This window comes from Leptonotus elevatus, chromosome 5, assembly GCF_054856555.1.
Source record: "Leptonotus elevatus isolate MCC_2025b chromosome 5, RoL_Lele_1.0, whole genome shotgun sequence".
NCBI lineage: Eukaryota > Metazoa > Chordata > Actinopteri > Syngnathiformes > Syngnathidae > Leptonotus > Leptonotus elevatus.
In genome coordinates, this window is record NC_141243.1 from 16,491,551 (window position 1) to 16,504,827 (window position 13,277).

The window sequence follows — 13,277 nt, forward strand, 5'->3', positions numbered from 1 at the left end:
TGACACTAACCTTTTTTATTTTTTATGTTTTTGTAACTGCCCAACCTTGGCTGACTTGTCATTGTCTTGCTTTGTTTTCTCTACTGCGTGCCATTTAGTTCTCTTTTGAAGTTAGTCGCTTTTTCCACTTCAGGATGCAAGTCAATAATCTCTTCCACTCCTCAATGTGGTCTCTCAGAGGCCTGACTCACTCTATCACAGTCCACGAAAAGACAAAAAAATATTTTGCGTGCAATTACATGGATGCTCCTTCCCATGACAAGTTCTAAACACGCCTGGTAGTCAGGAAGTGTTCTCTGGTGGTTGCTAAAAGCCTGCTGGTGGCTCCCAGACAATGAACACATTCAAATCTTGACATGCATTTGCCGCTAAAGTGCCTGTTGTGCTCAAGGGCATTTAGTCTCTCTTTTGCATTGAGTACTGTGACTCTCAAAGGATGAGCTCGGGGTTGAAGGAGGCTACCAGGACCGGGGTTGTATTTTTACAACCAAAGCAATTTGGACGAACCCGGGCGCTGAATAGTGCAGCGCAGTCTGGAGGCCTCTTCGAAAGTACTTATTGCAACAAAGATGACACAGCCACCTCCCAGCCTGAGCGATCATCGCTTGTTCTCCCACTCAGTCCATTCTGCAAGAGTCCATTAGAGAGATGAGGATTCAACTGACACAGTTTTGTGCAAAGCAGTCCTTGTCAACGTCATCAACTGTGATGATAAAAAAAAAATCCCATTTTGAGATTAGCATCACATAAGGCACAGCCATTGGCAGTAACAGCAACAACATTGTGCTGGCTTGGCACAAACATGCCAGTGTGATATTTATATACAGTGTTTTCTCTACTCTAACTCACACACAGCTTTCCAAAATGACAATTTACTAGGTCAAAACTATAATCACCAAAAAGCCGCACCGTGTCTGGCCAAACCTCAGACATCAGAAGCAAAATTAAACATGTTATCTTCCATCTAAATTCAACAGCAGATTACTTCTTCTATTTCAGTCGCATACAAATGCACACACACACTAGCGACAAACTGCAAGTCAAGAAATAAATTATGTCATTTATCATCTTGCTGAACCAAATATTATAAAGATTGCATTACAGATGTGCTATGAGTGGAACCCCTGTCGTCAAATGCCCCATAGCTCAGTTCAGCGAGCATCGCTCCTATTTTGCTTTTTCGTTGGCTTTTTGTGTCCTGTTCCATATGAAGGAGGCTATACAAGAGGTTTTTGTTTTGTTTTGAAAAAGAACATGAGAAGAGAATAAATCTCAAACCCAGCATACTCGCAGATTGCCCCCCATTTTTTTTCACAAATTTTTGTCTAGGATCATTTTCTTTGAAATTGTATAATGAATGTTAATCAGCTTTTCTTTTTTTTTAATAATGTGTGTGTGTGTGTGTGTGTTGAAACCCCCCCACCCCCCCCCCACCCCATTAATTTCAATGAGTGTCAATTATACGCAGATTTTCACTGTTCACTATCCCCCACAGATAGCAGGAGTTGACTGCACTAATTTTATTACCAACAGTTTCGACACGCACACAAAAAAAGAGTCCCCTCTTAGGGATCCTCACAAAAAAACTCTCCCATGATATATTTGGCACAGTTTTCACTGCATCTGCTCTGAATAGGATTTGGACCCCAAATTGCTGTGTCGAAAGACACGTTCCTCACTGAGCTGTTACGTTACATTAAATTTACTTCAACTTCAGTACACAAAACTCCCCAAATGGTGACCAGCCCACCCAAATCTAATCTTCGACCCAATCTGCTGGGTCAAAATGATTAACCCAACCTTGGGTAAAAGGAATTCAATCTGCTTAAAATCCACAGCTATGAAAACACCCGAGCATATTTTAGTGTTAAATCAGAAAAAAATGAGACCAACATTCTAAAATGGATAGTCTTTGCCCTCGAATGTTCATCTGCACTTCATAACTCAACTCAACTCCACTTCATAATAAATTTGGCAATGTTTAACTCCAGTGAAATATATTTCAGTAATGATTTTTTCTTATCCAACAAACACTGAGCATTTGAATCCATCTTTGGTTTGGCAGCCCTGTATTGTTGATCCACCATGTCTGTCCTCATTACTCTGAGTGCAACGAGTGTGATGTATATCTATTTATAAGGCAAAGTATCTTTTTGATCTGCAGTGCACTTGAAATAAGACGGGAGGAGAAGAAAAACAGTTAAAAAAAAACCATGGCCAGCGCTTGGTCGAATGTTCTGAGCCATAACATACACAAATCAAAGTAGTCACGCGATGCAGGCCTGTGTATCGCTTTCGCCAGACCTGAATCACCTCCTAGGAAACTTTTCTTATTTACCAGAGCGTAAGTACTGCTGGGACACAGGCGCTGTTGTGCATCATGGAGTCAGTATGCTAATTAAAACAAGTTTAATTCAGCCACGAGACTCTCATGGAAAAATCACTCTCATTATCTGGCTCCCGTTGGTCTCCGAATTTGGGCTGCTTTTACGGCTCTTCCAAGGGTTTTGCTCTTTCACCTCACGTGTGGTCCTCCAGTGTAAAGACCGAATCTGGAGTTAAATGGTGTTTACATAGTGGCCCACTGGCTTGTTTTGACACTCTTTATTAGGCTAAAGCTGCGCCGCTTTGTCTATGCTGAAATAACTCTCGGGGTGCAGTGTTTAAGTGTCATCTTTACCACTTGTTTCATTTTATCATAGAAATGTCATCCATCCATTTTTCTTTTGTTCCGCTTATCCTCATTATGGTTGAGATGGAGCCGACAACAAAAGCTAACTTTGGGCCGGAGAAAAAAACACATAAGCACAGGGAGAATTTGCATGCATATAGGAATGCTTGAGCTGAGCAGAGATTTGAACCCAGAAACTCTCAAATGCAAACATGCTAACTGCTATGCATCCTTATCCTACATATGAATTATTTTCAATAATAAATCAACTTCTCATTAAGCCCTGCAGCTGCAGAGCACCTTGGAACAAAGTACAGTGTCTAAATATTTAAGGGCCACACAAGCCTATTGGAGTACACACTTTAGACACTAACGGATCTCATTCATATCCTGAAACAAATAGCAAACCAGGATGAAACATTTCCTGTGTATGTATGGTTTTATAAATAGTCAAAAGAGGGAGAACTCTTGTCACCAAACCTGTAGTGGCAGCAGGGAGGAGATCATCTTGTGTTTGGCTTTTCGACCTTCTGCTTGTGGTTTGGACGGGACACGCTTTTGCACTAGGTTGCGATCTGGAGAACTGCTGCTGCTGCTGCTGCTGCTGCTGCTGCTGCTGCTGCTGCTGCTGCTGCTGCTGCTGCTGCTGCTGCTGCTGCTGCTGCTGCTGCTGCTGCTGCTGTGCGCCACACTTCGCAACTCCGCCATGCATGCAATGACCCACAACCAAAAGCAGCTGTGGAAGAAAATTGAAAGACAGCTGCAGCGTACACTACTGACAGGTATACACATACGCAGGGGCATGCAGCGTCGACCACATGTGGAATTGAACCCATGCGGCGGAATAACTCGGTCTCTCGGGACCGGGCTTTGAGACACCAACAGAGTCACTGATGTAGAGAACATCCAACTCTTACATAAACAATACTGTGCAAAAGTCTTGCTGTTTTAGAAATATAATATGGCGCACATACAGTATAGCCATGTATGACATGTCAGTCAGTAAAGCACAAGCCAAAATGGTAACAAATTCTTATTGAAGCAGCATTTTTCTGTTTCTTAGCTGCCTACTTCCTAAGTAATTGTGGCTCATCATGGGAAGTACCAATACAATTTTGGGGGTTGGACAGTGCATTGACTAGGCCTGACATGATAACACATTTTTCAGGTCGATATTATTTACAAAAAAAAAATTCACTTCAACAAGCAACACAACTATCTCTAGTGGCAGAGTGAAAAAAAAGATGTCCTTTATCTCCTTCAGAATGTCTTCTTGGACACTTTGGACACAATGTCCTTTTGGACCGGACCTAGTTATACAAGGCTGGAATGGCTTTTGGGAAAAAACTCATTGTAAAGGCAGTTTGTACTGCCTCATAAGTCTGCCGTTAGGTTGAAAGTGACAGACTGATCACAGGAAATATGTTCATATTATTATTATTATTATTATTATTATTATTAGCATTTATATTGTTCATTGTGTATTTATAATAATTTTTTTTACTAATCAGAAATATGTATTTTGTATCTATGCTAGACAGTGACAATGTTTTCGCCAAACCGGAACGAGAACCTCTTCCTGCTTCCGTGTCTAAGAATCATGGGAAATGTAGTCGTACTAGCCTAATGCAAGGTGAGCTTTTCAGGCGGGATATTTCTAATGTTACAATGCGGAACAGACACGAGGTAAATGGCACAGACTTCCTCAATAACAATGGGGACAAAGCAAAAAGAAAAAGAAAAAAAAAAGTTGGATAATAGTGAGTGCATTGGTTGTTTAGCACAGTTTTTTTTCTGAAATAGTTTAGCTTTAGCCACAGGTGCTTCTCCTCAACAGGTGAAGACGAGCATGTTAACCTGCCAGTTGAGTCGAAGCACAAACTATTTCAGGGTTTTTACTGTCTGGACCTGGGCCTCAACCCTGTGTCAACCAAGACAGCATTTGACATTAGCTAAAGCAATAGCACAACCACTGGTCACTGACTAGCGATTACATTTATTATAAATATTTCCTGGTGAGAATTTATTGTACACAGTATTTGATTTTCATCTAAATCGAAGTGTCCCGGTTTTTAATTCTGAAAATCTAGTCACTCTACTTTAGTTCCTGGCAGACATAACAAATGTTAGCTCTCAAATGCGCCTGCTAGCGCTAGTGCTACTTGGCTAATATTATCGCTACTGTACAGAGTTGCGCCTGCGCCTCAATAATAAAGGAGAAAAAGGAAAAATAAGAAATGAAGAAAAAAAAGAAATAATATTATATATATATATATATATATATATATATATATATATATATATATATAGTTGTTGTTTTTTCCTGGTATAAATCACTTTAGATTCACTTAATTGTACTAAATGCTGTGTAGAACTTTGAGCTTATGCTGAATTCAAGGAAAGTGGGAAGTCTGACTTTTCTGACTTCAAACCAGGAAGTGTGTACGAGAACGCCTCCATGAACTCGGAAAACCTTGCGAAGTTGGAAAAAAAAAAGTTTTGTTGTTTTGAGGACCAAAATAAAAAACTTTTTATCACTATCCACCATTTTGGTTGTTTACTTTCGCCACAAATGCTTTCAGGTCGGAACTGGGAAAAGCCAACTGGCATAAATCCGAATCTCCGACCTTCCTCGAATGCAGCATTAGTTCCGAATTCTACATTTCTATTGGTGGAGTCTCAGAAATTCTGTATTGATGGAAGTTTGAAATGTTTGACGGATGCTGTCCACCAGTTCAACCGTGACTTGAAAACTGGCCTCTGTGGCTCTGGTGTTGCAGTGTTTTAACCTCCTGTGCATTCTATGCAAACGGATTAGAAGACGCCATTGAACGAGACTCTCGAGACTGACACGAAGCCCCGCTCTTCAAATAGATGACATGAACTCAATTAGAATGCAGGGCCTCCATATTTAAGTGAATCAAAGATGCTAAATACAGCGCTGAGATGGTCTGGACTGAGTTAGAGCGTCTCTCTGCCATGTGTCGTATAGCTAATTCGATGAATTGACTCCGTCTGCTAACATGTCACAAAGCCTCAGTTGACTCGCAACAGGGCAGCTCTTTTGAGGACATTTCTTACATAGCTGTGTTTACCTTGTTTGACTTTGTGTGTGTCAGCGGCCACCTGCCCGCACACACCGCTCCGCTCCGCCCGCTCGTTGGCCGTCCGGGAAGTGCTCGCTCTCCTAGGCCTGACCCTGGAAGTCGGCTTCTGCATAAACAGCTAATTGGCTGGGTTTCCTGTTTAGCCTAATGGGAACGCAGACTATTTTTGTCTGTTTACAGAGGTCGGCCGTCCTCTTTCTCAGAGTCGCGCTCTCTTTATTGTTTATAAGAGAACAATGTCCTCAATGTAGCTAAACATCACACACATGCACGAGGGCGCAAAGTCTGGAAGTGAGTTTCACAGAGCTCATTTTTGTGGTCTTTGCTTATTTGTGAATGTCAGTTATGAAGCAGATTTAACAGTTAGGAGTTGAATGTTTCATTCCACTTTTGCCTTATTGTACTAAGCAGCCAAGACTTTCTAATGATGACGCTGATATGTTGACATTACAGTACAGTACAAACACGAAGTTTGAAAAATCTCTACGATACATTGGTATGAATTATAACCCTATTCAGACGGTTAAAAGCATATTTCCTTGTCGATGATAGAGCGCTACAAAAGGTAATGCGTGCGTATTGAGCCAAACATATGGTCAGTCCAGTGACTAATGTTTTTGGGGTTTCACAATAAGCTGAGTCAAAGAAGAATAATCAGTATTTGAACTGTCTGCATTGAATTAAATGGCGTGTTCCTTCGCCAGATGGGACTTTCTCCTCTTCTATCTGTTTTGAATTATTCTGCCAGTTCCGGATGTCTATAGCTTTCATCTCGGGGCTGCTTTTTGTTATAGCAATGATACTGTGCCTAAAGTCAAGTGAGAGACCTTATGTGTTGGGAGTCAGAGGTTCAGATCCGGGCTAGGCCACGCGTCATTCGGTCAGTGTCTCTATGGCGCCATGACATTTTGATGGGCTCCAAGATGAACCTGGCATTGTGTCATGGGTAGCAGTTATATCTGTGTGTTAACTCATTTACTGCCATTGACGGCTTTAGACGTCAAAAATTCATTTGAACTATTTCTGTAAGTTTCAATTTTTTTCCACTTTTAACAAGAGTATGAAAACCTAGAAAAAAATTGTTATTGTACATTTAGAACAGATATAAAAATTTTGATTAATCCTGAGTTAACTATTGAAGTAATGTGATTAATTACAATTTAAAAATGTAATCGCCTGACGACCTAATTTCTAATCATCTTTTCTTTTCTTTTTTTAAATAATATTTTTTCAAAAAAGTAATTTTTAATAATCTTTTCTTTTCGTTTTTAAAATGATCTTTTTTCAAAAAAAAGAAAAGATTATTAAAATTAGGGCATCAGGAGAGAATTTTTTTTAATTGTAATTAATCGCATGACTTCAATAGTTAACTCATGATTAATCACAAATTTAATATCTGGTCTAAATGTACAATATTTATTTTCTTACTCTTGTTAACAAAAGTGGAAAAAATGTTAAACTAATAGAAATAGTTAAAATTGTTTTTTGACGTCAATGGCAGTGAATGAGTTAAAGGGGAAGTCACCCCCCCTTAATTGATTCACAATATGTTCTATGCAGCCCCACTACTCTAAATACGGTATTTTGGTTAATATTGCGTTAGTGGAATATGAGTTAAGCAGCAGGCGGCCATTTTGCTACTTGCTGTCGAGTGAAAATGACATCATAGTTGCTCAAGTGAGCTGTGATTGGTCGTTGCCCGAGCCCTGAGTAACTGTGATGTCATCCTCAGTCAACAGCAAGTGGCAAAATGGCCGCCTGCTGCTTAACTCATATTCCACTAAGATGAGATGAATAAAAACGGATGGATTTTGCTGCATAACTCATATGATTTAAAATGTCATCTTTAGACTAGTGAGGTCACATATATCATATTATTGTCAAGAAATGTTGAAGGTTGACTTCCGCTTTAACTGAAGATTTATAAAGTGATCTCTCTGCTTTACGTGTGAGCCCTTTAAATGACGTGTTGCGAGTGACACTGCAGTGCGGCCCTTAACCTCAGTTTTAATTGAATAGGAAGGCAACCAAACCACAAATTGTATAAGCATGAAACATGAATGTTTATTTTTGCAAATGAACGATGTCTGAGCTGCACATTTACTGTCTTTACTGATGCGCAGCAAGTTAGCAACACATGTTCACACTCAGTTTTCCACCCCCAAAGTGCAGGTTTTAAACACTGTTGCCAAACATAATAAAAGTTGCTCACTTTTGCTTGCCTTAAAGCAGCAGAATGCATTACTGGAAGTGATTGGAATTAGCATACTTTGAATAAAACCGACATCCATGTTGTTATCAGTAGTCATTTCTGCAACAACATTTATGTGGTAGTTAACGAAGATAATTGCAGGAAGATGTTGACGGGCAAAAAAAAAAGAAGATTTTGCTTACAAGCTGCCTTTCTTTTCTTCCTGAAAGAGTATTTGTGGAAGGGAAGAAGTGAGCGTTGGCCAGTTCCAGTAAACCATAGCTGGATGATTGAATCGGGTCATTAAGTGACTTGGAAGGCGTGGAGCTGAAGGCAGTTTTTGTTTTTATTGATGTGGCAGGAAACAAGAGGGGGTGATGGGGGTTTCATAGTCTGTTCACAGCCAGCCGCACTTTTTAAAGGTGCACCCATGCCTCGGCGGTCTTAATTAAGCCACATTTAATGTCGCAAACACCCCATTAATCTGCATGTGGTGTGGAGAAAAATGCTGTGAAAACCCGAAAGGTGTGTTGATGATTGCGCTAGCGTCGGCCTCCTGCGGTGAGACACCACTCGGCAGTGTACCGGGCTGTAAAACTGAAAAACTGTCAACAAGCTTGAGCGCAACTATGCAAACTAGAAGATTACTCTGTCGAGGTTGAACTCTTTACTCGTGAACTCGTATGAAATCATAATACGACATTCATTTTAGGATGGGGGGCGCTTAAAAAATGTGACTCAAACTTCAAAAAGAGAAAACATAATTGTTTTGTTTTTTTTGGTATCTGTTCTCAGATACTTGCCAAGATTAAAAAACAAAAGTGGGACAAAAATAATAAATGAGTGCTTTTTTTTGTTTTTGTTTGTTTGTTTGTTTTATATGTACTGTATGCTAGTAGGCCACTTCCTGGTTCATGGAGGATGTTTTGATTAGATGAATGGGACTGTACCATTTTAGAATTTGGGACAGCAGGAACAAAAAAAAGTGAAAAGGTTTGTTTGTGTTCTTTTTTGTTGTTTTTCTTCTTCTTGTGTAACCTGACACTAAATGTGTGCTTTGTCATTGCCTGAAACAAAAATAAAAATGAAATGAATGAAAATGAATGAAAAGAGAGATAAGATGCTCTATTCACATTTTCAGCTGATTTGTTAGCCGTGCGATATGGCCAAAACATAAAATCTCGATTTTTTTCAATTATTCTGGACCATTAAGATTTTCATCGATTTTAATCAAAGTAATAAATCCAACAAACAGTTATTTTAAGGTTTCATTTCATACTGATTTTAAATAAGTTTTAAGTAGCAGTAAGAAACTTTTCAACCTTAATAAAATATGTTCTTCTCCTCTGACGAAACATCGACTTAAAACTAGTTGAACGGTACCTTTGCCATGGCCTGAGGGGGTCTGTATAATTTTTCCTGGCACCAAGCAACTTTGAGGAGGATGGTAGGAACACTGCCACACAAAAAAACTACAAATGTGCTGATTGCTTTATGGCATACGTCACTTTCCCCATCACCCAATCGTTACAAAGACGGAAGTCCAATTTGAATATTGACACACGATTACTGTTTTCCTGGCAGAAGCTGCAAAACAACCAAAAAGTATTTGTCTGAGGAGACAAAAAAGAAAATTTGAAAATAGGAAACTACCCGGATGAAAGGACAGTCAAGGATCAACATTGGCCCAGATTTCACTCGCTGGTGTGAGATAAAAAAATGACACAATGCGCTTGTCCTCATAGGAAATGTGGTCTTCCTTCAGATATAACAATACCACTTTTGTCCATATGGCGCCGCCATAATCAACGTAAATCGAAAGTTCCTTAGTGTGGCTTTGAACGTAAACTTTACATTGATATATCTTGTGCACAACTTGCTTAAATGCCACAATTACAGGTAAGTAGTTAGTAACTACTGTAAACACGTTTTGTAAACTTCCAGCATTCTACCACGTGCAAAATTACAACTCACAATAACGTTTGGATATCACAGAATCATCTTTTAATAATCCAAAATAAGTCAAGAGTGTGTTTATTTACACGATTTAGCTCATTTTCAACTATTCGATTTATTGCCCAGCCCTAGTTTGTAACTGCTTCATCACGTGCGCCCCCGCCACAAAGTTGATTAGAAATGGCCATTTTCACACTTGATAGGGTGATGCTAAATTGTAATGACTTGGGGAAGGTTTCTTTCCCAGTGCAACTCCAGAGCAAAGAGTGGGTGTGAAGTTTTCTTTCTTTTGGCACTGTATTTTTACAGTTAGAAGTGAGCGTTTGCGCCAATGCCGGCGGCTCCTCTCATTCCCTTTAAATTCAGTGCAGGGACGCTGTTGTCCTATTTATGAATGAAATACGATGACATCCACCACCAACATCGACGGAGCTCAGAATCTGTCTGCCTGCACCTCGATCAAATCCACCAAAATTGTGTTACACCACCTGTGCCACAACTTAGACCTGCATTTAGCTGGTCTAAAGATTCATCTATTTTCAGTCACCAAAGTGTCAGGTGACATGGGGGCATATAAAAGATAAACTAAACTACAATAGAGCCCAAAATGTTGCCCGTTTCACTACTTAAGTCTTGTCTACCTTAATGAAGCCAAAGTAAACATCCTGTTCATGGAGCCCGCCCACATTTCCTCCCTTCAGCATATAAGAGTGTCACGTAAGTCACATGGCCTGCCACTTGTACTTCACTCTCACATTGTGACGAGTGAAGAGCCTTGTTGACTCTAAATGTCCATTTCCCATGATCCCTCGTCACTTATCTCAGCCTCACTTGCAGTGTGTCTGCAGCGATAAGACTGCCGTGTACAAGCGAGCGAGGCAAAAGGCCCGTGTCGTTATGCGCTTGATGCGGACAAACTTCCTTTTGATGTACAAAATGCATGCAAAATGATGATCAAGATTTCCATTCCGTTTATAATCTTGATGTTCTTTTCGATCTTTAATTGGAAGCATCTCGTCTGCTGTCTTGCCAGGGTAGTATCACGTGCGACGGTAGCAGCAAGTGCACAGTCAGTTGGCTCTGGTCCTTGTGGCCAGGGTTGGGAGGGTTACTTTTCAAATGTAATCCATTACAGTTACAAGTTACCTGCTAAAAAAATGTCACTTAATTCAAGTACCATAATATTAAAGTAATGTAACTGGATTACTTTGGGATTACTCCAATATTGAGTATGCTCATGAAGACAAAATAAAAATAAATATCACCACAATATATATTTCTATACAATGTGCCCCTGCTATTTGCGGGTGATAGGGACCCGGGCAGCCTACAAATAGCAAAAATCCTTGTGTAATTAAAAAGCATGTAGGCTATTGATTGATTGATTGATTGATTGAAGGCCGTATGCTGTTTTCAAACTGTCCCTAAAAGCAACCACACCACAGTGAGATAGATGGATAGATAGATAGTCATCCAATGAGGATGATGATGTGTGACATCAACTGCAAAATTAACTTTTATCCCAGTCACAAGTTCAGCCGTGTATATGTTGTGTATGAAGTTTAAATAGTGGGAGGAAGATTTGTTTGGAAGGTGTAACTCACATTATGGTTGTAGGCTAGCGGGCTAGCTAGCAAGACGCTACAGCACGTAGCATGCCGCTGGACTCTCAGCTCAAACTTTCGCTCCGAGTAAATTCCAGTGAATACCGGTCGCCATTTCCTCCTCCCGTCTGTGAAGCTTTTTCAAACTCCCCGCGTGTGGAGGACACCACGAGTCAGTTTGTTCGTTCCCACCTCCCCGACATGTAGCAACGGTCCCACTCGCGCTGTAATGGAATACAGTTACATTTTTTTTTGCAATCTGATTACATAACGGCGGTACATGTATTCCGTTACTCCCCAAGCCTGCTTGTGGCGTGCGGCTTGATGAAACCTGACTTCCTCCCTTGTCACTAAAACAAATGTCAGCAGTGTCAAATGTATTTCACTGGAATGTTGATCACATTTTCTTTGTGTGTCTTTGCAGAATACTGAGCCACAACAAAATCAGGGTCCTGAACAATGGCTCCTTCTTCGGACTGAATGCCCTGGAGAAGCTGTGAGTAGCTCATCAATCTTTATCAATAATCAGCCTGGCATGTGTGTTGCGTGTGTAGTTCGCCATATGTGTGAGCTGCTTTTTCACTTCGGGGGCCCGCGGGGAGCAAATCAGACAGGATATGATGAGGACTGAGCAGCTCTTGTGTGATTCCATTCGGCGGGCTCGAGTCCAGCAAGGAGGATGATCCTCTGCTCTGCTCTGGCTGGATTTGCGTTTGTTCCACTCACAAGTTCTTATAATTTCACCTCAGTCATTCTCAGTCAGGTAAATCCCTCGTGATGGGAGGCTGTCAGCTTGGCCTCGTTTAGCCATCGGTAGTTGCATCGTTATTTCTTCCGATGAGCTGTTAGATGGGTGATAGACAAGTGAAATAAACAGTACATCGATTTTATTGCCTTTTCTGATTTATGAGTGAAGTGACCTTTTATTGGCTGATTTCCAGTGGATCACGGTACGATCCAAGCGTGTACTTGTGCGGTAACCTTGTGTAGTCCAGCCATCCGTTTTGTACAACACTTGTCCTCATTAGCGTCACGTGTTAGGCAGCCCTAGCTATTCCATCTGATTTTAGGCAAGAGGTGCAATACACCCCGGACTGGTTGTCATACAATCACAGGACACATATGTATAGTTTCAATATAATTTTTGGTTACAGAACTTTATTTATAAAATAATGGACAATTGTGAACAGCTGTCAGTATAGCCGAATGCGATACTACGTCAATGTAAAAATAAAGAAATAATGGAAAAGTCACATCACAGCTGAACAATTATTTGATATTGCCGTTTTTCTCTATAAAAATATCATCATTATCCACATACACAATGTCACATCATTTTTAGCATTATATGGTATATTTATCCTCATCGTACTTTAATACTTTAGTTTAAGTTATAATGGAAATCTCCATCATCAAACTTTAATTTGAATTTCCAAACCTACAAGTTTGAAAAGAAGTGGATAATATGAATTCAAAAATAAAACCCTGGGTCATATAACTTTTTAACATAGCATGATTGTAGTGCAATGGTGTGAATTTGCCTCCCACATTTCAGTCATTTAAAAAAAAATTGCCACACAGGTGTAAAAAAAAAAAAAAAAGGAGAGCCACTGTATAACGTGAAAGCAGCAACAGGTTGTATTCAATCATAACTTTGACAAATGCTGGACCTTCCTAATCCGATAATCTTCAATAAATGGTTGTGTATTCTTCTCTTAACACCCCTTGTTGAGAGTGGTCTCTTTTTA

The 13,277-nt window shown here is 40.1% G+C and overlaps 1 protein-coding gene across 1 annotated transcript in view; it reads left to right on the forward strand.

Moving 5' to 3' along the window:
• The window catches only part of adgra2 (adhesion G protein-coupled receptor A2), a 58,324-nt gene that overhangs the window by 12,404 nt on the left and 32,643 nt on the right, over positions 1 to 13,277 (forward strand). Inside the window, exon 2 of the mRNA XM_086076943.1 lies at positions 11,954 to 12,025. Within this exon, the coding sequence (XP_085933069.1) occupies positions 11,954 to 12,025 (72 nt within the window). The remainder of the gene's footprint in view (positions 1 to 11,953; positions 12,026 to 13,277) is intronic.